The sequence below is a fragment of the Echiichthys vipera genome, assembly GCF_963691815.1.
Source record: "Echiichthys vipera genome assembly, chromosome: 7".
Classification (NCBI taxonomy): domain Eukaryota; kingdom Metazoa; phylum Chordata; class Actinopteri; order Perciformes; family Trachinidae; genus Echiichthys; species Echiichthys vipera.
Window position 1 is genome coordinate 33863346 of NC_139832.1, and position 27453 is coordinate 33890798.

Genomic DNA, 27453 nt, shown 5'->3' on the forward strand with positions numbered 1-27453 from the left:
TGCACACAAAAAAACAACATTAATACACACATACCCAGGAGAACTCTTGGTCTTTTCCTCACGACTAAAAGTTATTGCTGAGAAACAAGCACACCATCACTCTTGTGATTATTTCTCCCCACTTTCAGGTATGTTGTTGGTGTGAGAAAGAGTAGACATGATCGTGATAAACTACTAGATCTGTTAAGAGTTCTGAGACGCACAGAGTCATCAATTACCGAAACATGTGCATGTCTTTTGACTGTGGGAGGAAGCCAGTGAAAACCTTGGGGTGACTTTCTCACCATAGACTGCGAGTTTACAGCAAGTCAAAAGTGTCCGAAAGTCCAAACAAGCCGCAATCAACACGCTCAACCTACAGGAAACAGAAAATGTTATTCATTTTTTTCTTTTCATTCAACGCACAGCATATCCATTACCGCTGCCCCTTCAAGGTGTGGCCCCACAGCCTGTGATCGTCAAGCAAGAACCTGTTGACTGTTCCCACTAAGACTTAAGAAGACGGAAAATTTGCTGTTAGGGCGACTCGGCTATGGAACCTGCCTGGAAAGTATCTTCTTTAAAATCCCTGTAATATTTATCTTCATGGAAAGGCCTCCTCGTGATTTCTCCTTTTATTTTTAGGTTTACCTTTACTATTAACTAGGCAATCAAGTTGCACTGTAATTACATTGTGCACAATGTAGTGTAATTGTGATTGTGGTAAGCGTCATCGAAGTTCTCCGTGATACATCCAGGGGCTCACTGGGCTCACCAAAGACACTATTGTTGCAGTCCTTGAAGGAAACCAGTCTGTTCCTGTGGATATAATATAATAGATATAACTTCAAACTGTGGTTGGCAGAGACGTGCCTTTAGGCATTGAGTCTGCCGGAAATCCAGAAGAGGAAGAAGAAAGCCGCCAGTGAAGAGTGAAGCTAAGGAGGAGACCGGGCAGCACCTGTATGGCTTCAGAGGTTAAATCACTGACGGCCTGATCTCACTACAACAGCTCTTTTAAGAGCCACACACTTTATCTGAGAGCTCATTTCTGTTCTTTTAAAAGCATTTAGATCCCTGTTACACTAGCATAACTTCACATTTAGCACAACAGCAGAGTAGGCTGAGCCGAGGGTAAGCTTCAGTTAGTTAGCTGCCTCGGCTGCTACCTGCGATAGACGCAAATGAAGAGATGATCAAAAATGTGACACAGCGGCACGATATAAGTGTCTGAAGCGATTATATTTGCGTCATTCTCGTTTGGTGTGAATGCAACATAATAATAAACCTAATGTACTTCACTTTGTAAATTTAACAATAAATTCGGATTTTTTTGTGTGCAAACTTTACCAAACTGTTACTAAACAGTAATATGGGAAAGCTGCCATAATGTTGTGAAGTCGCTGTGTGCCTTTGTCAACTCTACTGCCGTGGATGATGATTGGATTTTGTACGCCGGTGAACTTCCCTAACCTGACTCTCGCCAGATGAATTTCTCAAGGCGGAACCAAATTCATCTGGCGATAGTCAGGTTAGAACTTCCCTTCCCTTACATCGGTAAGTAGATGGGCGCTCGAAGCACTGGAACTTAAGAAAACACACGCAAATAGACAAAACACATGCAAATTAACTTTTTTTTTTTGTGGTTTTTAGCAAAGTTTTCTAAATGCTGCAAATAATTTTGGATTTTATGTTTTAATTCATTTGCTTATGTTTTGTCCATTTGAAGGGAGCCTGATCTTGTGGACTCATTCCTTTCAAAGAGCCGTTCAAAAAACTGGCTCATTTTTATACTATTTTTTAAGAAACCAGCCTTGGGGTTACTTCTTCTTATCTGGGAAATAATCACTGGGGAGAATGATATACGATTTGGAACAGAATCATTCAAACTTCAAACCTCAAAACCTGCTACTTATTATTTAGTTCCATGTAAAAGTTCTTATTTCGAATGTGAGGGTATTTCCTCTGATCAACCAGTCACATTGTGTTGTTTACTTTGAGGATTATAAGACAACAACACAGAGGCCTGCCATGTGCAGGCAGAAAACGGTTTCTTTACTTCAACCTCGACAAAAGCAGCGCAGATAGTAGAATAATAGAAACTGCTCTATTATGAAACCTGCCCCTAGTGACGCTTTTGGAGCTTCCTGATTGGATCAACCAGGAAGTTGCTGTGGTGGGGGCTTGATAGTGCCACTACTTCCACCCTTACCTTTCACAATAAAAGCTCTAGACACACACTACAGTAAATTAATTCAGAGCATCTCAGTAAAAGTTAACTCCATACAATAGCTTACAGTAGTTCAGTGTTAGCTTTTCACGTTTTCAGGTTCTGACCCAAGTTATTTTTGATCGAAATGCTCTGGCCATTTCAAACTCTGGTGCGTGAAACGGAACTGAACCCGGTCCCTGTCAGTCAAAAAAACACTGTGGAGTAGTAAATGAGAAGCGTGTGTGTGCATCCATCTGTTTGAAACAAAACAGATAAAAAAAAATTAAAAAACGGCTCGCAACTCCAACTTGGGTCCCATCGTTGGTGTTAAAGAGCCGGTAAATAGAGTCGGTTCATTAACGTCGCACTCTACTGCCAGCAGCTTCTGATCTTTTTTAACTTGGGTTTTACAGTGCACAAATCTAAAAGCTCACCATGACCCGCCTTAGATTTTAACATGCACTTCACAAAATGCAATCTGAACCTTTTCCACGCCATTAAACCTCTCCTCAGAATTTCCAAATAAAACGAATCCTGCTGTGTGGCTCTGCGTGTTCTGTGCGTCACACTGCTCTGCTGCTTGCTTCACTGGCAGACAGAGAGAGAAGGAAAGATGTCCGGTAACATGCTTCTGTTGGTATCTTTGATTTTGGGCTTGCTGTTGATGACCGAAGGCACGGTGCGTAGCCGGGCAGTGATCCTGCGGGACGCCGTGGAGCGGGGGCCGGTCAGTCTGAACGACATGTTCCGAGAAGTGGAGGAGTTGATGGAGGACACCCAGCACATACTGGATGAGGCAGTGGACCAGGTCTGCGTCATATTCTATTAATTCATACAAAGGCAGAGCTGTTAGTGGAGAGAGTGACACAGAGCTCAAGTAACTTGCCATGAAGGCTATAATTCAGCATACATCTGATTTATTGTAATTTAATGTAAAAGTGTCAGCCAAATCACGTTTGATTGTTCATTTTGACAACCAGGGAACTTTACACTCCCAATTTAATTTTAGTTCCAGCTTAGACTCCTGAAGGCAGCAGTAAATCTGGGATTGATGTCAACAGGTCTAATGAGTCTGCTGATGTTTCAGTAGTCAGCGTCTGGTTTTGATCATTTGTGAACTACTGGAAAGTTTTCCTTTCATGTCATCCAAGAAATGGAGAATAATATCGATCAGTGCATGCATATGTCAACAAGATCACCACAGTTATAGCCACCCTTGCCCATGGGTGCAGATCCTGGGCCGGGGATCTGCACCCATGTTTTCTGAAAAACATGAATTGTCTCCTCCAATAAAAATACCCTAAATTATTCAAAATAGAAAAAAATTATTTTCAGACTTCTCGTTCTTCACATTACAGATTCACATCTAAAAAAAATTTTGAAATTGTGGAACAAATAATGATTGAAAAATATATTTCTGACTTCATGCCCGAGACCCTTAATATCATGATTTACAAATATAACAATTAAGTAAGCAGTGATATGTTGGCTGTTTAAATGAGAAAGGTAAACACAGTTAATGATTTCATCTGCAGTATTTTGAATGATATGGCGAGCCTCTATGAAGTTGTTATTTTTGGTGGCATGGTATGAGTTGCATACGGGCAAAAAAATAAATCCCTTTTGTGCGCCCCCCCCCCCCCCCCCCCAATCCAATCGTGACATACTTTCTGCACCCCTGTACTTGCCCTATCTATATCGAAATCTGATGTATGGAGAGATAGAAACCTCATGTGCTTGTATATAAGACTTATGAATGGATTTCACATTTAACCAAACAGGTAACTACTGAGAGTGCTAAATCATCTTTAACATCCCTGGATCTGCATACCAACTGCCACAATGAGACGAAGAAGATGATAAAAGATGGAGACAGAGCAGTTCAGGTCCTAGCTGGCAAGGTAGGGTTTAACTTTTGATAATATTTTAAAATATGTAACTCTCAGACAATCATGTCTAAGGAGTCATGTTTTGATGAATGGAGAAAAGGCTTTGGCTACAAAGTTACGCTCTTTACATATTTGAGTGGGTTATGGGATGGGCTGTAAATCCCTCCCATACTACCTAGAAAACTGATATCGGTATCTGCGAGTACATTGCTTGTGTCTTTCTTATCAATAAACAGCATGGAGTACACGCTACATGGAGGTAGGCTGGCTAACTTACTCATACTTACTCAACTTCTAACGTCATTTAGTGTATGCCTAGCTTGAGGCGTGTGCCTGTGATATTGTAACATGTGCGAGGGGGAGGAGGGATCTGTGGCGTGTGCACAAACTGTGAACTGCGCTAAGGATGAATACGGGAGTGGTGGATTTTTGCAAAACAAACAACAAGCTCTAGGTGTGCATAGAATTACGTTTTTTTCTAAAATCAGATGATTTATGTTGTTCTATCAGAGCATTGTGTTGTTTTCAGTGAATATGATCAAACAAATGTTGCCAACTGTGACTTTAAATTACATAGAGTTTCTGCAGGAAACCGGTGGATTGCTTACTCCAGGTAGGGAATGAGTCCTTACCCCAAGTGAAGGAGTTCAAGTACCTCAGGATCTTGTTCACGAGTGAGGGGGCGATAGAGCGTGAGTTTGGCCGGAGAATCGGAGCTGCGGGGGCGGTGCTGCAGTCGCTCTACCGCACCGTTGTGACGAAAAGAGAGCTGAGCCGGAAGGCAAAGCTCTCAATCTACCGGTCAATCTTTGTTTCTACCCTCACCTATGGTCATGAAAGCTGGGTCATAACCGAAAGAACGAGGTCGAGGGTACAAGCGGCCGAAATGGGTTTTCTCAGGAGGGCTGCTGGAGTCTCCCTTAGAAATAGGGTGAGAAGTTCAGCCATCCATGAGGAACTCAGAGTAGAGCCGCTGCTCCTTTGCGTTGAAAGGAGCCAGTTGAGGTGGTTCAGGCATCAAGTAAGAATGCCCCCTTGGCACCTCCCTAGGGAGGTGTTTCAGGCACGTCCAGCTGGGAGGAAGCCTCGGGGAAGACCAAGGACTAGGTGGAGGGATTATATCTCCACACTGGCCTGGGAACCCCCAGTTAGAGCTGTTTAATGTGGCCTGGGAAAGGGAAGTTTGGGGTCCCCTGCTAGAGCTGCTGCCCCCGCGGCCCGACCCCGGATAAGCGGTTGAAGATGAGTGAGTGAGAGTGAATGTATGTATTTGTTTATGTTTTACTGATAACCTATTACTTTAACCTGAGCCAGGCCATACACCAACGACACCAATAAATAAAACACTGAAATACCAGAATTGCCATTCTGTATGCTAACACGATATGTCACCCCTTTTGTCAATTATAGGAAACTGATAATACAACAGGAGAGATTCATCCTTCACACATCAATATGGAGGTCTCTGGCCACTGGAACAGTGTGGATCATGTGAGTCTTTTGCCTTCCCTGTTTGGTCTATGTGAATAATTAGAAGACTAATGGGCCTAAGGCATTCTGGCCAGAGTTTTAATTAGAACTGTGCAAAATAGCTGATCAAGATGTTATTCTGACTGGAGTGGGCTTTTTTACTACAGGGTAGTGAGACAGAGAGGTGAAGTGTTTTCTAAAACTTTGGCTAAATTATCTGAACCGTGTTCTTATAAAGAATGAGATCATCCAGCAAACAGACCTAACATATACTTTTCCAAATTTTAGCCAACAGCAGGCTCGCTTGGATTGAGGTCAATACTGCTGCTTGTCGTCTCTTTTACCATTTGACTTTACAATGGTGGTTTTGATCTTTTTCTTTCCTGGCAGCTGTGCAGACGTGGTTATGTTATTCGAGCTTGCTGCTGGAGAAAATGCCATAGAAGCAAGTAAGCTTGCAAGCCAGGCAGGATAAGGTCTGCTCTTCTAAAGTGACTAATTTTATAGAAATTCCACCCTCTAGGAGTTACACTCGAATTACAATCCAGGAAGACCAGTAAAGTTGCTTGACAAAACAAAATGAAAAGACTAGTTTAGGCTAATCTTGGATGCAGAGCAAATGTGTGATTGCGTTTGTGTTGTAATAGGATTTTTCACAACAACTTTGTTGGTATGGCTCAAATGATTAACTACACATCTCAAAATCCATACAGCTATTAAAGATACTTGAAAAGATGGCATATGTGCTGCCAGTGCTGGGAGGCAGTCACCCTGAGAAAGTAGAGCTCCTGTTAGCAGCTAACACTACTTCTAAAGCACCCATGCCCCTAACTCCTCACAGTTGAAGGCAATAACTTAAGCCACAAGCTAATTGTTTTGATTTATTTTTAAACTTTGTTCATTGGATTTTTTAACATAAACAGTATGAACAAGATAATCGCACTCATGAATTATGAATTATAAAACACATCGATAATAACAAAACGACACATGGTAGACAGACGAACAAAAGCAAAACAAACAGAGCCTTGACTCAAACAAAACAAACAAACAAAATGTGTAAAAGAGCATAATAGCTAAAATGAAAGGAAGATATTCATACACTTCATTGCTTCAAACAATACAACCACCCTTAACCTCGTAAGTACCATACCACACACATAGCCAAGCTCTCCTACACAGATACGTCCTGATCTATACTCCATTCAGTGCAGGAAAACTATTTTTTTAAACAAATAACAATAATAAATAGGTAAATAACCAATAATAATATAGTATAGTAGTATAGTAGTATAACAGTATTAATAATGATATATATATATATATATATATTTATATATATATATATATATATACTGTATACAGTGGAGATCATAATTAGAGAACAAAGTATAAATTCTTGATTTATTCTGAAATATTAAGCAAGATGGCAAACTGCTCTAAGGTGACCCTGAGACAGCAGGTTGTCCAGATGAAGGCAAACGGGATGATGTTTTCTGCAGCAGGAGTTGGGCCTCTTGTACAGCTACATGACATCGTAAATGCAAATGTTTATGTGAATCTCCTTCAGCAAAATGCAATACCTTCTCTGCAATTGACCTTTTACAAAACCCCGACCCCAAACGGTCATTGTCCAATCATACATCATAGCAACCGTTACTATGTAAACAAGGTCCGACAAGCAAAAGGGTGAAACGATGTGCCTATGGCATATGTAAGTCGGACAGTAGCTGGGGGAGTCGTGTTCTTTCCCTTTCCAAAGCAGAAAACACAACGGAGCGGTGTCTACGATGGATCAAACAGTGTGGAAGGCACAACACCCAGCTAAATGTCACTAAAATAAACAGGTATACATACGTCTGCTCCAAGGTAAGGCTAGGCTTACCGCATAGTGATAGCTAGCTAGCTAACGAAACTGGATATCAAAGTTATGATTACTGTTAGCGAATATTTTATATTACTAGTATATCATTGCGAGAACATTACCCTCTTATATTAGCTAGCCCTAGCTTTAGCTAACATTATGTTTCGTCACTTTACATCAAAGTTGAACCTAGTGTCCCAACAGGTACATTTTAAACTCGTTTTATTTTCATCTTTCATGTAGCATTTGTAAATGGACAGCCTACTCCTGAGTATCCCAACCCTGTACTTGCTGTACAAGTACCGAACCAGACTAGGGAGCAGCTCGGAGGCTGTCGAAAGCCACCCAAAAAACGGTAAGCCAATAATTACATGCCAATAATATTTTATTTGAAGTACAGTATATAACTCTATATTCAACCTGTTAGTACATGTCATATAACATAACGTTACTGTTACTGTAAATAAGAACGTGTGCTTGACTAACTCACTGGTTAAATAAAGGTTGATCATGATGATCTACAATATAATAGAAACAAGGTACTGTAAATTCATGTCCAAAAAATGTATACAGATGCAGATTAAGGGTGCAGGAGGCCTCCGGCTCCACCTCCAGCACTGATGATGCAGAAGAGACTCAACAGTATCTTGTTGACAGTGGTGATTGATAAACCTTTTTCAAATTAATACTGGCATAACATGAGTGGAATAACCTGCCCAATCCCATTACCTCTGTATTGTGTTGAATGATAGAATAGGCAGCAAGATGTTTCAGACAGTAGATCAGTTCATTCTCTGTTCAGAGGTCAAAACAAACATACAGCAATGCCAGATGCAAGGGAACAAAATAAGAGTCCCTGTATGTAAGACAATAACTGATTTATCTCACTGGCATGTAACATAGTAGTCAAAGAAAAATACATCAAGCTTGCATTTCATCTGTTCCCATTTTGCAACATCAAAGTGTATTCTTTCACCATGACATACCTGTGAGCCCAAGCAGCCCCATTATTTGATAATGGTGGGCATGACACTCTTTCAGCTTACAGCTTCGATCTGCCTGCTTACAAAGGTAGGAACACTCTGTGACGCTGTTCTTGGAAGGGCACTTAATTTCTAAAAGCCCATAGCCTCGGCTTTCACTCCCTCTTCTCTCTAGGGTGATGTTCCAAGGTGTGGGGGCATCAGGATTTAAAACAAAGCCACATGGATACAATAAATGACCTGTGAGCTTCATGTACTGTGTCGCTGCTATTGGCTCTTGTTCTACACCTCTTTTCATGGCCTTAGTTTGTACTGATATTGCACTCTTTGCATGCAGCGCCGGACCGTTGTTCTAATTTACTTGGTAACTCTTCGTCGGTTGGCTTCCGTTTCTCGTTCGTTCTGGTATTTGCGCTCCGTGTTTATTGCTGTAAATAATTGTTTCTTTGTTTCCCTCCGTAGTTTCCCGCGTTCCTGTTTTCCTCGACCGTCTCGTCTTTAGTGTTCTTGTTTTCCCTGTAGTTACTCCCGTTGTTGTTTGTATTAAATATTTGTTTGTACTTTTACCCCGCGTCCGTGTCTGCATTCGGGTCCAGTCCCTTTGTGTTATTTCCCCGCATTCATGACAGGTTGATGTGATTCGGGCAGACCTTGCATGGAACCACAAATTGTGTGTGCTCTGTTCCCTGTTTTCCCATTCTAGAGCTATAGAATCAGGCAAAGAAATTTTCAGTTCTGTGTAACAATGCATGGCATTTTCATTCAGAACTGTGCAGATGCTGGTGGGTTGGGATGGCAGAGGAAAGTTGGGCAGGTCATCTGGTTGGCTGACAGGAGTTTATCCAGTGTCAACAGAGGGCTCCCCAATTTGGCCAACAAGTGGCAGCTGTAAAAAAGTGACAAAGATATGTGATTATCATTAACATGCCAACATTGTTTCTTTACAGAGAGTTCTGAGCAACCCCCACTTCCTGGATGCCAGCTAGAAAGGGAGCCTGATGAGGAGCAGAGCACTGAAAAGGAGAAGAAATTAGAAGAAGAAAACAACAACATAAAATTGAAACTGTCTTTAAATGAAGAGGGCCATAGCTAAAACAAAAAAGTTCAAGATTGTGTCAGACAAAATTCCTAACACAAGGTTAGGGATCATAAATCACATATGGTATGTGGTGAGCATGCTTTCATATTTCCAGTCACACATACAAGGGACAGTCATAGCATCACATGACAACAAATACAAAGTATTACTACATGACATTACTACTGCTTTAACCTGTTATTTTTACTCACCACTGTGGAGCATTTCTGTGAGCCTGAGCTGTGGAATGTGCTATAGGAATACAGATTCCTGGATACAATGTGGCTTAATCCTTGTCTCATGTTTTTACGTGTAGGCCGATATATGTCAACCCAATGATGATTGGTTTTTTTTCTTTTTTACATTGTGAGTGTCATTTAGAATTCGCAAATGTCCAATTTTAATGAAACTTTAATAAACCTGTGGGGAAAAATCTTATCTACAACGGCAAGTAGTGCTACTTGATTCTGACTGGCTTGCTTAAATCTTCTATAGTTTGTCTCACCTGGTGGCTTAGACCGCACCCCACTATATACTTCTATACCAATTTCTACCTCAGGTGCAGATTCATCAGCAATGTAGCTTATGGGTGCATCTGACATCTCCCTCAGTAGACCATACACTCCTGTTCCTAACTCTTTCCTTTAACAAATACATTCAAAGGTGAGTATTATTGTCTATCAGGTTACACAGTACACATGAACAGTGAACAGTGTGACTGGTGGTGTTGTTGTACAGTACATGGAAAGTAAAAGACTTACTTGTTGTGGATATAACTGGACATGATGGGTTTCCGCTTGCGGATGACTTTGGCCTTGGCTACCACCACACTTCTCACAGGTTGTCCGGTTATTTTTTTACCCCTGGCTTTGTGCCACTGCTGGGGCTGGCTTGTGGAGGAGATGTCATCACTTCTGGCACGGCACAGGTCCAGGGTGTGCATAAGGCCCACAATATGAGAGCAAAATCCTGGTGAACTGATTTAAGCCAGAAGTAGCATTAGGTGTTTGTTTTGGAAATGCTATTAATTGCATTTGTCAACCAGCCTTATGACAATACTGTTACTAGCTAGTTACTGCTACTGCAGTGCCTTGACATGTAACTTTACATCCATGGACCTAGTGTGACAAGCTAGACTCTTATAACGTTGCTTGTTAGATAGGTTCTTGGTAGCTAGGATAGTTTAAAGGATGTTGACTAGCGATCTAACTTAACCAGAGCTGTAACTTGTGAGCAACTATCATATTAATTAATTAATTAATTAATATTTCGGTCAACATCCTCCTAAAGCATACAAGTGTCCCGTATTTACCTGGCAGTGCAAGAGCATGACTGGTCCACAAGGCTGTGCTCGTTGCATTTGAGGTAGACATCATGGGGTTTCTCAGATCTTGCCATTGACCGGTATGCTTTCGCTTCGACACTCAATGTGTCCCCTTCGTTGCTTATTTTAATATTTTTAATCTATCCCTCCACTACATACTGTAACCCCTTTTGCAGTAGTCGAGTTGTAAAAAAAATTCAGGGGGGATGGTCAATATTTTTCACCTTAAAAAAAAAGGCGGCCGGGGGGGGGGTAATTCATGTAAATTCATTACTAAAAGAAAACACTGAAAATAAGACTTCTTAATCCTCTCAAATCATATCAAGCCAAGTTTATTTCATCATAACAATTATCTCTTTTTAAAGACAGTATTTTACAACAGAATTTACAACTTCAACACTTTACAACACTTTTCCTCTGTTTTTAGTTTCTCAGTGTCTCATAACAGTTTCCAAAGACTATCGTAATCATGTATTTTGTCGACGATTTTTCGGGTTCTTGCTTTCTGGTTGTTAGCTAAGCAATGACTTTGAAGCCAAGACTTGACATAGACATCTGGTTTGAACATTTTGAGTGGAGGGCCAACACACATGATAAAAAGCAAGGCTGACATGCTTTTTACCTCTAGGGTGCTTCGAGTTGTGCTTACAATGTTCATCTGACTAAACCCACGTTCACACTCAGCTGTGGAGATGACCAGCGTGTTCACTGCTTGAAGGAGGGGTTTCAGCTCTTTTGGTGCTGGTGGTTTCACTTCACCAACAAATTTGAGTCTGACCAAGTCAATGTATTCCCTCATTCCTCTTTGAATTTGTCTGCCATCATCAAGATTGAAAAAGGAGCAGAGTTCCTGTATTTCCTTTTCGGCATAACGGACCCCACACTCATCTGGCCAGTTAGAGGGGTGCAGTGCTTTGATGTTGTTCAGAAAGCTCTGGTATTCTTCTTTACTTCTCTGTTTACCAGGCAGACAACCCATTCTCTTCTCAATACTATTTGCCAAGGCATGAAAAAACTGTTGCTGGTTTATTTCTCTGCTGTACCTTAGATTATTTGTCAGTGGCACTCCTTTGAATAGCTTCAGATCCACTGCTGTCTGAGCCTCCTCTGTCCTTGGTCCAGGTTGCTCTGCCATTGACCTTAACACACGGATCTGCCGCCTGAGACTTGCCTCAGCCTTGGGAAGTGTCATGTTTCTAGCTTGAAGGGAGAGGGAGAATTCAGAGAGCTCTTCTAATGCATCATACATAACTCCAAGGTTGTGCACAAAAGTTGTATTAGAAAGGCGGTCTGCTTAACCTTTGAACATGCATCTCTGTGTTGAGGTTCGTTTACGATCAGCTAAGGCATCAGAAAAGTGCTTGTGGAGTGCAGGGTACTGTTGCCATACAGCTTTAATGGTCCTAAAACTGGAAGCCACCCATGTAGTGCTGAGAATTCTCCCTATGTTCAGACACTGCAATGCAAGTTCCTCACAACATTCTCTGAGCTCACGGCGGTTTTTAGCAGATGCATGGTAGGGACTGTATACTTTGTCAAAGAAAAAACTGGAAATCATTCATCCCTGCAATTTCCTCTACAGCATCTCCAACACTCAACTCAAGACGATGGTTCATACAGTGCCACACCAACACATTGGGAAACTGTTCAACAATTTTGGTGGCAACACCTGATTCGATTCCAAGCATGACAGAAGCTCCATCTGAAGCAAAACAAATAAAATGCTCCTTCATGATAACTTCAGAGAAGCCATGGTGTGAAAGGTTATTCATCAGAGCTTCATAAATTCCACTTGCAGTGGTATTAGACAACTCCACTAGATCCAAGAAGAATGTTAGTGGTTGTTCACTCATCCCTAGGCTTGCTCTAATGTAAATAATCAAAACTGATTTTTTACTGACAGTTGTAGATTCATCTATTGGAACAGAAAATTTTGTTCCACTCTGAATTACCTTTGTAACTACCTTCTTTCTCATTTCACTTGCTATGTGTTGGCTGATTTCTGCACAGGAATGGTCAGAATGTAAAGTTCTACCCATGTCTAGTCCATTCAAGAGTTGCAGATGAATATCAGTGGGTAGATCTGTGAAAGGCCTTGCAGATTTCACAATCTTGTATACTGTGCGAAACACTCGGTCAGTGGATAAGAAGTGATCTCTCTGCATCTCAGAACTCAATGTTTCCATTGTTTTTTGTTTTGCCTTTTCCAAGGTCTTCTCTGCCGCTCTGTGATAGTCAGACATCTTATGTTTGTGTATTTTTTTCCGAAGAGACTGCAGCTGTGCCGCTTTGGTTGCACCTGAGGCTGTCACTTTTACTTTAGACCACTCTTCAGCAACATGCACGTGGCTGACTTCTGCATTTGGCCCGAGTGCTTTTATCTTTTGGCAGGTTAGACAGCCAAGTTTTTTGTTTTGGATTGTTAGCCATGGATATAGCCTAATTTTCTCTCTAAACACATTTAATGTCCAGCAGTCTGGTATATCTTGGTCGTCACTGCTCTCTCCCTTCTCACGGTCGCCGGATTCTGAGATGCTCATTTCTTGTGCACTGTCTCGCCCTGCTGCTACCTCCTCTCTCTGTCTTTCCACTACGAAAACACCAAAATAAAGAATTTGCCTAATTTCCACTGACATAATGAGCTATAGTAGGTGGCAGACCTATGTATGAATTTTAAAAAGTGTCTAAACTTAACATGAAGAATAATCAAACCTGTTCCTTCTCCTCCTCTTGGCCCTCCTGCTCTTCGTCTCTCTGCTGCTTCCTGGCCATTACCGCTCTCTCCCTTCTCACATGGGTTGTCAGAATCTGAGATGCTTTCTTCAGCACTGTCTCGCCCTGCTGCTACCCCCTCTCTCTGTCTTTCCACTACAAAAACAACAAAATCAAGCATAGATTAATTTGCACTGACATAATGAGCTATATACTGTAGGTCTGCATATGAATTGAAAAAGGCAAGTGTCTAAACTAGAGGTTGCACCAGACTTATTTTGTAATCGTAAAAAAAATGTTGTTATAATCAGTTTCTACATTAAAAATAACTAATTACATTAAAAGATGACTGACAGCCTTCAGATTTTCAGTCATTGTATAGAAAGAAACAGTCAATTACTGGGAATCCCCAGTTAACATAGTCCTTGGTCTAAACCATCAAACCTGCTCCTTCTCCTCCTGTTCCTTATCCTCTTGATCCTCCTTCCTCTATGTGAAGAAAAAAACATTATAGGGTTTGATAAAATGAGCACACATGTCATGCTAATAGGCTACGTTTTACAAATGATTAAAAGCATACAAACTTGCTCTTGGATAAGAGACAGCATGTACAGTATATAGATTATCACATTTATCATATTCACTGTCTGTAATATTAAGTTAAGTTACAGCCAGGCCACAGAACAGGTCCCAGGAGGGGGAAAAAACTTGTTGGAGATACTCTTTAATGTCACCTGCCTTGAACATCAGAATTTTAGCTAACATCTTCACTTGTTAATTTATTATTATTTATTATATTATTTATTATTATTGATTTAATAATCAAGTCTTAATGTGTTTCTCAGATGATTTTATTTCTCTGTATGTGTCGTTTTTAATGAAGCAGGATTATTTTACTGCCTGATGATGAGTTTGATTAATGTTAATGTGAGTTAACTCAGCTAGCTTGGAGGCTACACGGCTAGTTTGGAAAACTAGCTGTGTTGTTATTGTGCATGCAACCTGTGGCTAGCCTGGCGACTTTTGTAGATGAATAAAAAGTAATGAGATTCCTGAGTCTTGATTTATAGCTCACCTGTAATTTTCTTCTTTTTAAAAAAGTCTCTGACATCGAGTTGTCCAGCCGCTCGTTTCATGCTGACATTGCAGTGCAATTACTCCTCAAGATGTCGCTCTTGCTGCATCTTATGCCGCTCCCTCTGGCATCAGGCGTCAACCAATTGAAAATAACAATCATGTTGCGTCATTGCATGTTTGTGTGCGCAGTTGTGCCCTCATATTTTATTATTTATTTTACTCAACCAAAATAATATCATATAATTATAAGTTATATGTCCAACATTTACTGTAAAAATGGGAGTGATTGAGAGGGGGGGGGGGGTGGCAGTTTTACAGGGGGGATGATTTTGATCGTTTTTATTTCAGGGGGGATGATTTTGATCGTTTTTATTTCAGGGGGGATGATTTTGAGCGTTTTTATTTCAGGGGGGATGCCATCCCCCCTCATCCCCCCTCAACTCGACTACTGCCCTTTTGCCTCGATCTGCACTGGTATTGCTCCAAAAAGAGTCACTGACACTCATCGGTATACTTCTCTCCGCCATGACATTGTGTTGTAAGGCCGTCGGCGTTAGGAAGCTTGTTGGGCTAGCAACGGTAACTAAGGGGGGTGGGACAAGTACCCTAAAGCCCGGGGCGCGGTGCGGAAGGACAGTATGAGTGCGCCCTTACTGCAGCCATAGCTAAATGGGTGGGTGCATGTATGCCTGTTAACGTTGTGGAGGACGAGGGTCTAGCTCAGTGGTTCTCAAATGGGGGTATGCGTACCCCTGGGGGTACGCAAAGACACTCCAGGGGGTACTTGAGATTTTAAAATATATTTTAAAAGTTGCATCCATGCAAAAATCCTTTAAAATGTATCATCTAATACATTTTCAAGAAAATACAAGTACAAGTTCATAAATGAATTTTATATTCAGTAAGCTATTCAGTTTCACTATCCTAAAAACCAGAGGCTCCCCCATACCAGGATAGTTCGACCCAACCTGTCATATGCCACCTAGCTACCTGTCAATCACTGTCAAAACACAAACAATGGAGTCGTTGTTGAAGCGTAAAAGTAATTCATCTGAGAACACGGAGGGACAAGTGGCAAAGAAGGCCAAACCAGAGCCGGCAAAATTCCGGCTTTATCATGAAGATTATGTTTTGATTGGATTTACGTCCACAAGTTGCAACCCACCCAAGGCACTGTGTTTTTTCTGTGGAGAGAAACTAGCTAACAGTCGCATGAAGCCGGCACATCTGCAGCGTCATCTCAATACAAAACATGGATGTCACGTCAGTAAGCCACCTGACTTTTTTAAGAGGAAACTGTCTGAATTCAGATCTTCTCAAGACACCATGCGGAAGGCCTCCACAACATCAGCCAAAGCCCTGGAGGCCGTGTCTTTGCTCGTAGCTTAAGCCAAGAAGCCATTCACTATCGCTGAAGACCTACTCCTTCCAGCGGCTGTAGTGCTGGCTGAAACTATGCTGGACAAACACCCGGCGGATAAATTAAAGACTGTTCCTTTGTCAAAATATTTTATTTGCCGCAGAGTAGATAGAATGGGAAAAGACATTGTCGAACAAGTTGTGGGGAAACTTGGCGACTCTTTTTCACGCCAGCTGGATGAATCCACAGATACCAGTGGAAATGCGCAGCTTGTTGCTTTTGTGAGGTACGTTGATACTGACGACTTTTATGAGCACATACTATTCTGCAAAAGTTTATAGGGGAAAACAACAGGAGAGGATATATTTAATGTTGTCAATGCCGCTTTCTGTGAAAACGGTTTGAGCTGGAAATCCTGCAGCAGCATCTGTACAGACGCAGCAGCATCGATCACGTGCAGCGTGAAAGGACTAATAGAAAAGAAAACCCCAACGTGATGTGGACTGCATCTTACACAGGGAGGCATTGGCGTTCAAAAAAATGAGTCCTGTGTTACACAATGTTTTGAACAGTAGCATGAAAGTGATTAACTTCATTAAGTCACGGCCACTTGATGCACGCCTGTTTCTTGAAGAAAGCAGAGCTGTGGAGAAGTGCACAGGAGGATTTCACCTGCTTTCCTCAGCTGGATGATTTTCTCTCTAGTGAGGATGTGGACAGAGCTCCAGTCAAGCTGGTCATAGTGGGACATCTGACAAAGTTGATTCAGGATTTTCATTCCTACTTTCCTGACATGGAGGAGAAATCTTCACAGCTGGATTGGGTGAGAAACACATTTCTCTTGTATGAAGCAAACCGAAGCAAGCTCCCTGTCACCTATCAGGAGAAACTCTTGGAAGTGTCATCTGATCGTGGCCTCCAGATGAAGTTTGCCATGTTTACACTAACTCAGTTATGGGTGTGTGAAGCAGGAGCACCCTGACCTGGGACAGAAGGCTTTGGAGCAGCTACTACCCTTTGCCTCCACATATTTATGTGAGGCCTCCTTCTCTGCAATGACTTCGATCAAAACAAAGCAGAGAAACAGACTTACCCTGGAGAAAAGCTTGATCACAGCAGTTGCCTCCCTGCCACCAAGAATGAAAAAGATCCTCAGTTCAGTACAATATTCACTGTTGACAGTTGGTAATGTTAATATGTCAGTCTTCTTTTTGATTCTTAAAAAGATATTTTAAGATAATAAACTTTTTTTTTTAATTTGAGCAATTTCTGCTTTTATTTCAAATTAAGTTAATCATTTCTTTTTGAGAGCAGATCTTAGCTATGACCCCAAAAGAGAACACCTTATGTTGATGACTCTTTTTATGTGCACAAATCGATCGATAGTTCAAGAGAGACCACTTCAAATGAGCAGTGTTTTGCAAATTTATGGAGTTTTAACTGTGTATATGGTCACTGTGTTAACTACATTAGTTTGAATCACTACATTGAAGTGATGAGAAATATTTGCAATACATTTAGTTACAGATTATTAACATTTAAAATGTGTGAAATTGTTTCATTTTAAAATGTTTGAATTTTTCACATGTTTATCAGTTCCAAAGTTTAATAAATCAGACACTGATAACACAGCGCTCTTTTTTAAGTCATTTTGTTTTCAACCAAAAATGTTTTTCACTGGTTAGGGGGTACTTGGCTGAAAAAATATCTCACCACTGGTCTAGCTGATATAATTCGCATAGCATCCAACGACTGGATCTATGAATTGCCTTTGAGAGCCACCATAACAAGTCAAGACATGAGAAGTCGCGCTCACTTGTGATTACTACACGTCCCTTGCTAATCACAACTACCTCGGGATCACAGCCCATTTCTTTGATCCACAATGGAAACGTCAGTCATATGCTGTGACTGTTATAAAGATAGAAGATAGGCACTTTGCTGACGCATTTCCAAAGTAGCTAGAGAGTGGGACATCGAACACAAAGTTGTCTCACTGACAACCGATATGATTGCAGCAGCCAGGCAGCTCACCTTTGAGTACATGCCGTGCATCGCACAAAGTGTGCACTGAGCTCTAACGGTTTCTCAGCCCGTTTGACAGCGCATTGGCAAAATGCATAAAAGTTGTTGGACATTTTAAGCATAGCCCAGCAAACCAAGCGGAGCTTGAGCAGCAACAAGTCGCACATCATCAGAGAGAAGAGTCACTTGCACATGAAGTGTCAACCAGATGGAATACTACCCTGGAAATGAACAAGCATGTGCAGCGGAATGCTGAACCTCTGAGAGATGCACTGGCCCTGCATAATACTGTTCCTGATACTCTGGGCTTCTATCCTCTCCCATCTGTATCAATCATCAATCATGTCCCATCATTGCGTGTTACTACCCTTGCTTCTTCCCCAAAGTCGTTGGGGACACTCTCTCTCTGTCTCTCTATCTGTCTCTCTCTATCTCTCTCTCTGTCTCTTTCTCCGCTGAACATTTTCACATCAGAGAAACAGTTATACAGTGAACATGCATAGATTTTAAAGATTAGTAATGATGAGAAATTCATAATAAACAGATTCAGCTGTCAGTCTCTTAATCATGTCTCTGACTTTGACACAGTCCTGTCAGCCTCAATAATGCACAGTTTCAGGGACTTGGCTCTGTTTCTATGCTGATTTCCCAGAGGCAGAACACACAAACATAAAGAGTTCACAGCAGGCCACGTCGTTTTGGCAGACACTGTTTCCTCTGACCACTGGAAAAGAGTTGAACTTAATTTCAATATCTGTCTCTTCCAAGAAAACCAAACTAGAGTACTCAGATGACCACTAATGTAAGCACTTGTTGCCTTGTGCTGAGTATTCCAATCTGTGTGTGTGTGTGGAGACATTCACTCTCTAGATGCCCATCTTAGTGACGCGGTTTGTCCGTCTGCCCAGATTGTCGCCAAAGGTTATGCTGCGTTCACTTGTAATCGGCAGTCAGGAACATCTGAGTCAGGCTTGTAGTAAGGGCAGAGGTCAACACACAAAGTGACCATGGACGTGACAAGATTGAGGCTCTGAAAGAACAGGCTTGTCTGCAGTTACAGCTTACTGCCAAAGAGCCACTAGAAACAACGTATCTCAAATCTAATGGAGTACAACTTTAAATAAGCAATATGCAGTGTACTCTGCATGCTGTTACCCATTTTGTTGCATGCTGTATTCGGTGACTGCAGATAACTGATCAATCAAACTTGAAATATCATCACATTCATTTATTTCCAAATCAGATATATAACGGAGTTTGACAGCAGAAGAGTTTCAGAGATCTAAACATTCGGGTTTAATCTCAAGCACTGTCATACAGGCAGACTGGGAGTCCTACATCACATCATAGAGGAGATAAAGATAAACTTTCTTTACACTAAGTATTAGTAGTAGTATTGAATTCAGTCACAAGATGAGTCTCACTTGATTTCTCCTTCTTTGTCATATACTTGTGACCAAGAGATGTTTGATTACCAACCTAGAAAATAAATGTAGTGTACAGTAGAAGAGAGAGAGGTGTGAAAACTCTTGAGATTTAGCCCTTCTGTAAAATTCAGATGTCACCATCGGACAGTTTCCATGGAAATGGACTAAAGCTGGCAGGAACACAACTTCAGAGATCATCCAGTAGGAACTTATTAGATGGTACAGTGGAGAACTGTTACTGCGACACAGGAAAAAATGTAAACCATAATTATATTTGTTTGAGTGCTTCTTGGGAGTGTGGCAGATACATTGAACTTGTGTTTTAGATTAAAAATTAAATAATGTTGTTTAAACTATAACTAAATAACATCATCATTCAGCACATCTGGGTCTACAGTCTAGTTTAATCCACTTTGGAAATATGCAGTTTAATTCTGTGGTCTGTTACTGACTATATATGTAACTCTTGTTATCTCTCAACCCAGGAATGCATGGTGGATGAAGACTGTGGTGACCTGACATACTGTCTGTATGAGATTGAGAACTCCAAGTGCCTCCCCTGCATACCAACAGATATGGTGGGAATTTACTCAGTGTTGTGGTTATTTGTTTAGTTAAAGCGGCACTGATTCATATTTTTATTTCAACAATGGATCAGCTATGATGCAATGGCCCTTTGTTCTGCAAAACGGCCCAACAGCCGATTTTGCACCTGCAGAAAGACTACCAGTCAAACCAATATAAAAGCATGTGGATTTTTACACAATGCAAACATTTTTTTTTAACAAAAAGCATATTAGCTGAGATGTTAATCCTGTGCTATAAATCAGCATTAATAATTCAAATGTCAATCAAAATTCATTCAGAGCATTTCAATAAAAGAAATCACAATAAAATATCTTACAGTAGGTCAGTCTTAGTTAGTTTAGTTTTAGAAGTGCCAAAACCTGCAGTTCTCTGAGGGACAGGTTTTATGATAAAGCAGTTTCTCAATGACCCCCATGTTAAACAGGCTCCATGACAACACTGAAGAATTTTTTTGTACCAGGCTAGTTTTTATTTTATTGGAGGTTAAAGTTTATGAATAATTAGGGGTGTTCAAGTCTGTATGTTTATATTCTGCATTTAGTGTTAGTCGCGGGGGGCTGGGATCGGCTCCAGCCCCCCACGACCCCAACAGGGACCTGCAGTTGAAGATGAATGAATGAATTTAGTGTTAGTGTGTATATTTCTGTGTTTTTCTGTGCGTATATATGTCTGACCATGTTTGGTCAATGTGTGTTTGTCTTTTTCTTACATTAACTGTGTTTGTGTGTCTGTGTGTGTGTGTGTGTGTGTGTGTGTGTGTGTGTGTTTGTCAATGTGTGTCCAAGGCTGTTACAGTGAGTGGTATGTCTTTGAGTGACTATGTGAGACTTTGTGTGTCCCACTTTCAAAGACAGGTTACATTTGGGCATGTATAGGTTCACTGGGTTACCACTTTTCCATAGTAATACTTGCTTTCTAGGGGCAATGTACTAGTTATAACTGAACTCTCAAACTATCTTTTGACAGCTGAAAACCTGTACATTTGGCTATTTAGTGCTGTTGAGTGGGTGGTTGTGGCTCAGGAAGTAGTGCAGTTTTCTACCACTTGGAAGGTTTGTGGTTAAGTCTCAGGCCCCTGCAAACTACATGTAGAAGTGTGTTTGGGCAAGATACTAAGTTCCAAATTGCTCCTGTGACTGTGATATGATGGTCTTAAAGACTTTCCCCTATAGACTCACATGGTGGAAGAGACATCTGTAAATCAGTGCATACAGTTTTCAAGTGCCACAACCTCCTGTATCCGTCTCGTCTCTCAGAACCATCTGAGAAGGTGTCTTTGGAAACGGATTGGGAAAGAGTAGGTGCTTTCAAAACATACCTGGCAGGTAATTGGATGAACCATCCGTCTTTCAAACTCTCACCAAAGTCAATCAGGAGAAGAGAGAAAGCATATTTTCCTTTGAGAAAAGCCTTCAGTGTCATTCTCTTCTCTCAGGGAAGAAAAACGCTCCAGTTATGTTAAAACTGATGCTATCGCAGCATCTAAGCCGACTTCTTGCATGATCTCATGTTATGTACTTATTTGCATATCTGAATTTATGTTTCCAACTAGCCCTGCACTAAGGATGAGGAGTGTTGCTCAGTTCGATTGTGTGTATGGGGCCAGTGTACAGCCAATGCAACAAAAGGAACAGAGGGAACTATCTGTCAAGGTCAGAGTGACTGTAGGCCGGACCTCTGCTGTGCCTTTCAACAAGGTGAGACTGACACAAAACAAGAAAGACTTGCTTAACCTGTATTTGTTGATGTCACAGTCAACATATATGGTATAGTATGAGCTCAAATATATGCTATAGGGTATTATACTTTAAGCCAAGTCTGTTGAGCTAAGCTCAAATCAATTTAGATTTTATTTGTCCAGGTTTTTAGGTGTCTTTGAGATTTATGCTTCCACCTCAACACAATGGAGGTGATAAGTTAAACCACTGGAGCTCAGAAATAACGTTCTTATCAATCTCTTCATGGAACTGAAGTCAAAAATATACAGCTGCATCTAAAAACATTTAAATATATTTGAAAAGTAAATTTTTTCCCCGTAATTTGATTCAGAAAGTGAAACTTTCATATATTCTAGATTCATTCCACATAAAGTGAATTACGTATTTCAAGCCTTTTTTTGTTTTAATTTTGATAATTAAGACTTGCAGCTCATGAAGAATGTTCATTTATGCACTCTGCACTTGGTATTTGGCACGAATGACTGCATGAATTATTTAGGTTACTTTGATAGTAGCCTTCAGCTCGTCTGAATTGATGGTAATACAGCAAACCTGTCACAGTTCAGTCATCCAGCCCTCAGTAGTTTTCCATTAATCCTGCCTCTGCCCCACTCAGCCTGTCAGCCACACCCACCTCGTCAGTTCACTCTACTCACCTGTGCACACAGCTGCCTCTCATCACATGCAATCAGCCCAGCATATAATCACCAGCTCCACACTCACTACTTTGCCAGATTGTTCTTCTGCCTGTCTTCCCGGTACCGACCTCGCCTGTCCCTGATTTCCTGCTTCGTCTGCATCCTGGTAATTCGACCCAGCCTTCTGTCCCTGACCAAGAGTTTAGCTTCTCCTCTCCTGATTCCTGTTTGCCCTTTTCCAAACTGTTGGCCTGTCAGCCTGAGTCTAAGTAAACCATTGAACTTTACCACTGTTTGAGTCCTTTGTACTGCAATTGGGTCCATACACCACCCGTTACAAAACCAGTTAGTTGTAGATTGGGCACGGTGGGCAGAATGCCACGGCCTGCCGGAAAAGGAAATCAACATCGCCATAAAGCTGGTCAGTAGACGGAAGCATGAAGTGCTCAAAAATCTCCTGCTTTGACTTTGGACTTGATAAAACGCAGTGGACCAACAGCAGCAGATGACATGGCACCCCAAATCATCACTGTGTAAAACTTCATAGTGGACTTCAAGCAACTTGGATTCTGTGCCTCTCCGCTCTTCCTCCAGACTCTGGGACCTTGATGAAATGCAAAATTGACCTTTATGTGAAACAGAACTTTGGACCACTGAGCACTGCTCCTTAGCCCAGGTAAGACTCTTCTGATGTTATCTCTGGTTCAGGAGTGACTTGACACCAGGAATGTCACACGGGTAGCGTGTGCGTGCGTGCGCGTGCGTGCGTGCGTGTGTGTGTGTGTCCCCCTCTCTCCACTCCTCCCTCCCTCCGTCCACTCCTTGTGAAGCTCCTCCGGGTTCTTGAATCGGCTTTGCTGGACAATCTTCTCAAGGCTGCAGTCATCCTTGTGGCTTAATCACCTTTTTCCAACCACACTATTCTCTTCCAGTCAACTTTCCATGATTATGCTTTGATACAGACCTCTGAACAGCCAGCCCTTTCAGCAATTAAGTCTTCCCTGTGGTTGTTTGTACTGAACCAGACTGAGAGATTCATGGTATTTATAATGCATAAATAATGATGTATGCAAACTCAAAATGAAATATTCTAATATTTTGAGAGATGTATGTGTTCATGTTATACAAACCTGAGCCAGGAGATACTGTACAACAATTATTGAATAATTAAATTATTTTCTTTACGAGCTGGTATCAAATCGGTACTCAGTATGCCAATATGCAAGTTTGGGTATCGGAATCAGTATTGGTTTGCAAAAATGTTATGACTTATTTTTCCACACTATATATTTTTGATTGGTGTGTAACAGCAGTTCATATTATCAGAGCTAGTGACTAATGTGGCTGAATGGGCAAAGTAAAGAGGGTTTTAGACTTCCATTATTTTTCTCACTCTTACGTCCCCCAGAACTGTTGTTCCCAGTATGTAATCCCAAGCCAGAGAAGGGGGAGTCCTGTCTGAACCACCCCAACCTGCTGATGGACATACTGGCCTGGGACCAGGAGGGTCCCCGTGATCACTGCCCCTGTGCTGACAACCTCCAGTGCCAACCTCATAGGTGAGAGCAAATATAACAGGTGTGCTCATTCGTTGTGTTATAAAGTCACCACAGGTCAGGGTTCCCAGTTGAGTTGGTTTATTCTGGTAAAAGACAAACAAGTGTGGTCACTGAACTGTTCTGGAACAGGTTCATCTTTAACACGTTGATGCTACATATGAACATGGAAACACTTGTTACCAGAGACACACACAGTTTAGGAGTTAGCTGATTTAGCTAGCAACATGCCATTGTTCGTAACAGGAATCAATATGTACATTTACTTTGTCTTTGTCCAACCTACCTAGGTACATACAATATAAATCAATGTAATGATAAAATTATGTACAAAAATTAACACTCTTAAAACACTCTGTACAATGTTATAAACATGACTCTCTCTCGGGCAGAACATAAGGTGTGTCCTTCCTTTAAAGGTGACCATACATATCTTAAAGTGTTATGTGTAGTAGTTAAAGTTTGTTTGAAGTAAAATTGTATTGTTGTAAATGTGTAACATACATCGTACAGCTCATCTACGTTCTAAATGCTCTAAACGTCACTGCCCTCATGCTTTCATGTGTCCTTTACATTGGAATGACCGTTGAGCGAAACATCCTCCAGAGGGCGTCCCTCAGATTAAAAAAAATAGAGAGACGGGTGGCCTGTGAGACACTAAATACACCCGGACCGTATTGATACGCATCTGCAAGCTTGCATAAAACGGACAGAAGGCTGCGTCCGTGTCCATATGAGTATTTTATGTAGAGCATAAATGAGCCTCATAAAGTTGTATATGGGGGAATATACTGTAACATAAGTATAAGCAAAAGCATTACTGCAAATATTTTGATTTTGTTCCTTCTTTTTTTCCACACAGGCGTGGATGTGTTTGTGGAGAGTAATCCTGGAGATGGCGAGAACATGAGGAAGTTATTAATAACTGCACCCAGGAGCTATACTAACCTCCTTACTTAGCATTCACCAAAGAACGGCCCCCCTGATGATCAAAGCTTTATAAAAGAAAGAATATAGGAGGTTGCTTCAGGACATGTACTGAATTATTTATGCGTAATGACCAATATGTGTTATATCATTAAGCAAATAAAATACTTGTTTTTAGTGTTTACTGAGAACCAAGAAAAGCACCATTGTGGTATTCACAGATTTAATATGGACAGTCTGTTCCTGACTATTCTATCTGTCTCTATCTCTATAGTGCTGTGTCAGCACTGCAGAAAAGTCTAGCTGCAACCGCTTATCATTATGGTGCTAGGGAAAAATAAAATAAATAATAGTTATTTGTATTTCTTTAACCAGTCACAATCATCTTGGGCAGAACTATACCCAGGGCACTGCCATTGCAAGACAGGTAGTGGGAGGGTCTGAAATAGGCAGCCAATGGCAGACTTTATCCCAACAGTTTACATCCAGTCAGTCTAGACTAGTCCCTGTCTGACTGACTGAGCGAAGAAGTTATGTCACTGGTCAGTCGCGTGTTGGAATTTGGTCGTCGTTCATTCAAAACGAAACAATGTTCTTGAAGCAAGAACAGGCTGCATGGTTTATATTAAAGACAGTTTCTAAATATATTTGGTCATGTTTTATTTATTTTTTTATTTGTATTTGCGTGTTTATTGTAAGGGCATTAAAACACTTCCTGTATCCATTTCAAATTAAAAGCCCTAGCATTTGAGCAGAATCCCTTAGTTTCCTAACAAGGGTATTATTATGAAATATCTGCAGGATAATGTGAAAAATTCAGTGTATTGCATAGTTCCAAATGGTACTACAGATGTAGCATAATTATGATGAAGAGAAAGAAGAGAGTACATCTTCAGGAGGCTTTTACTGTGAGAAGCAGGCAGTCCACAATTATTTGTCTCAAGTGCAATAATATGTGTAACAATTTGTTCCACATATTAACATTATGCCGCCTGATAAACAGCAAAACGTGTAGGGTTTTATCGATTTCCTTCAGAAAAAAAAAAATGAATCCAGGTGAACCTGTGTGTGAGGAGGTTAAAGTGAGTGGACGTCGTTAAAACTACGAGTGCTACAGAGAAGACCAAGACTACCTGGTGGAGGAGGAGGAGCCTCTTCTAACGGGGCAGACTGGGAACAAACCTCTATCATCGTGTTTGTGGAGACATTTTCTCACAGAACATCTCTGTGTCACCAGACAGACAGTTTTTGGCTATATTCTATCAAACTTTCTGTTTGATACTTTCCTATAAATATAAATGATGGCGTAATGTTTTGAGTTAAACTAAAGTCTAACTTCTTATCTTTGTAACCAAATAGTGTTTTAACGGCCTAATTTAGCTTTGTGTTTACACAAGTTGTCAACAGCTAACACCGGTGAATTACCCGTGTGCTCCTCCCGGCACTAGTCAGAGTCGGACACCCCGATCTCCTCGCCATAAACACTGAGAGCTGCTGGTTGTCCTCATTAACATCAATGCTGTCAAAACATCCGGGACCATACTTCAGTCCTTCACAATTAAATTACATGCTTTAACAGCTCCAAAATAAACCGTTAAGTCTTAAAGTAATTTTAAATGTAATCCATCACCTGACCCGCTCAGGCTGAGCGTTGCCCAAACGTTCTGACTTTCTCTCATCAAAGTCACTTTCTTATACTAATCTGACATGGAAATGCTCATGTACTAATATATGAAACTTCACTTGTAGATTCTCACTTCTGTGCAGATCACCCAGTAATTCAAGCCTTTTACTCTGGTTAAATGAAACATGAACATGAAGGGTTTGTTTACTAGTGGTGCCAGCAACGCTTCAGCTTCTGCCACCTGGAAGAAGGAATATTGTTGTTGTGACGTCATGAATTGTTGTATGGTCCAAGGTTCTAGAAAGAGGGCGTGGCCTCAATACCCCTGCAGTAAGCAGTGTGCTATATGCATGTGATTGAGGAATAGCATAGATATTCTATTCATAGTATACTTCATAGTGTACTTGCATGAAATCTGGTTTTTTTAGTCAAGATTATGCTGAAATTTATTTTCCTCAACTATATTTCAAATTCCTGTTAAGGGCCAACCTTCAATTTCATCGATTTCAGGTTTATTACCATTTATTCACATACATTCCTGTCAATTCCAATACATACACTTTAATTCACAGGGAAAATTTCCAACTTTGAAAATTCCCAGAATTTTGCAACCATAATGGAGACATGAAGTGTCAATACTTAGGAGTAAGGAGCGGTCGCTGGTAAGTGTGTGTATCAAAAGCTGCAGTGGAAACACAGGATTACTTTATCATTATCTTTTTTTATTAATGTACTTTTAAATGAATTTAGTCAATGTACTAAATCTGCTTTTTATTTATTTTTAATTTAATTTAGTCAATGTCCTAAATCTGCTTTATAGTTATTTATTTTTAAGTCAATGTACTAAATCTGCTTTTTATTTATTTATTGTTAAATTAATTTAGTCAACGAATCAAATCTGATTTTTATTTATTTTTAAATTAATTAAGACAATGCACTAAATCTGCTTTTTTTTGTTTATTTTTAAATTAGTTTGGTCAATGGACTAAATCTTATTTTGTT

At 40.7% G+C, this 27453-nt stretch overlaps 1 protein-coding gene across 1 annotated transcript; it reads left to right on the top strand.

Moving 5' to 3' along the window:
- Window positions 1-2708: 2708 nt before the first annotated feature.
- On the top strand, window positions 2709-25464 carry dkk3b (dickkopf WNT signaling pathway inhibitor 3b). Its single transcript, XM_083916834.1, has 7 exons — window positions 2709-2999; window positions 3973-4092; window positions 5491-5571; window positions 19886-19978; window positions 21541-21685; window positions 23753-23903; window positions 24763-25464. The coding sequence occupies exons 1-7, from the start codon at window positions 2805-2807 to the stop codon at window positions 24785-24787; spliced, it is 810 nt and encodes a 269-aa protein (XP_083772960.1). The 5' UTR covers window positions 2709-2804; the 3' UTR covers window positions 24788-25464.
- Window positions 25465-27453: the final 1989 nt, after the last annotated feature.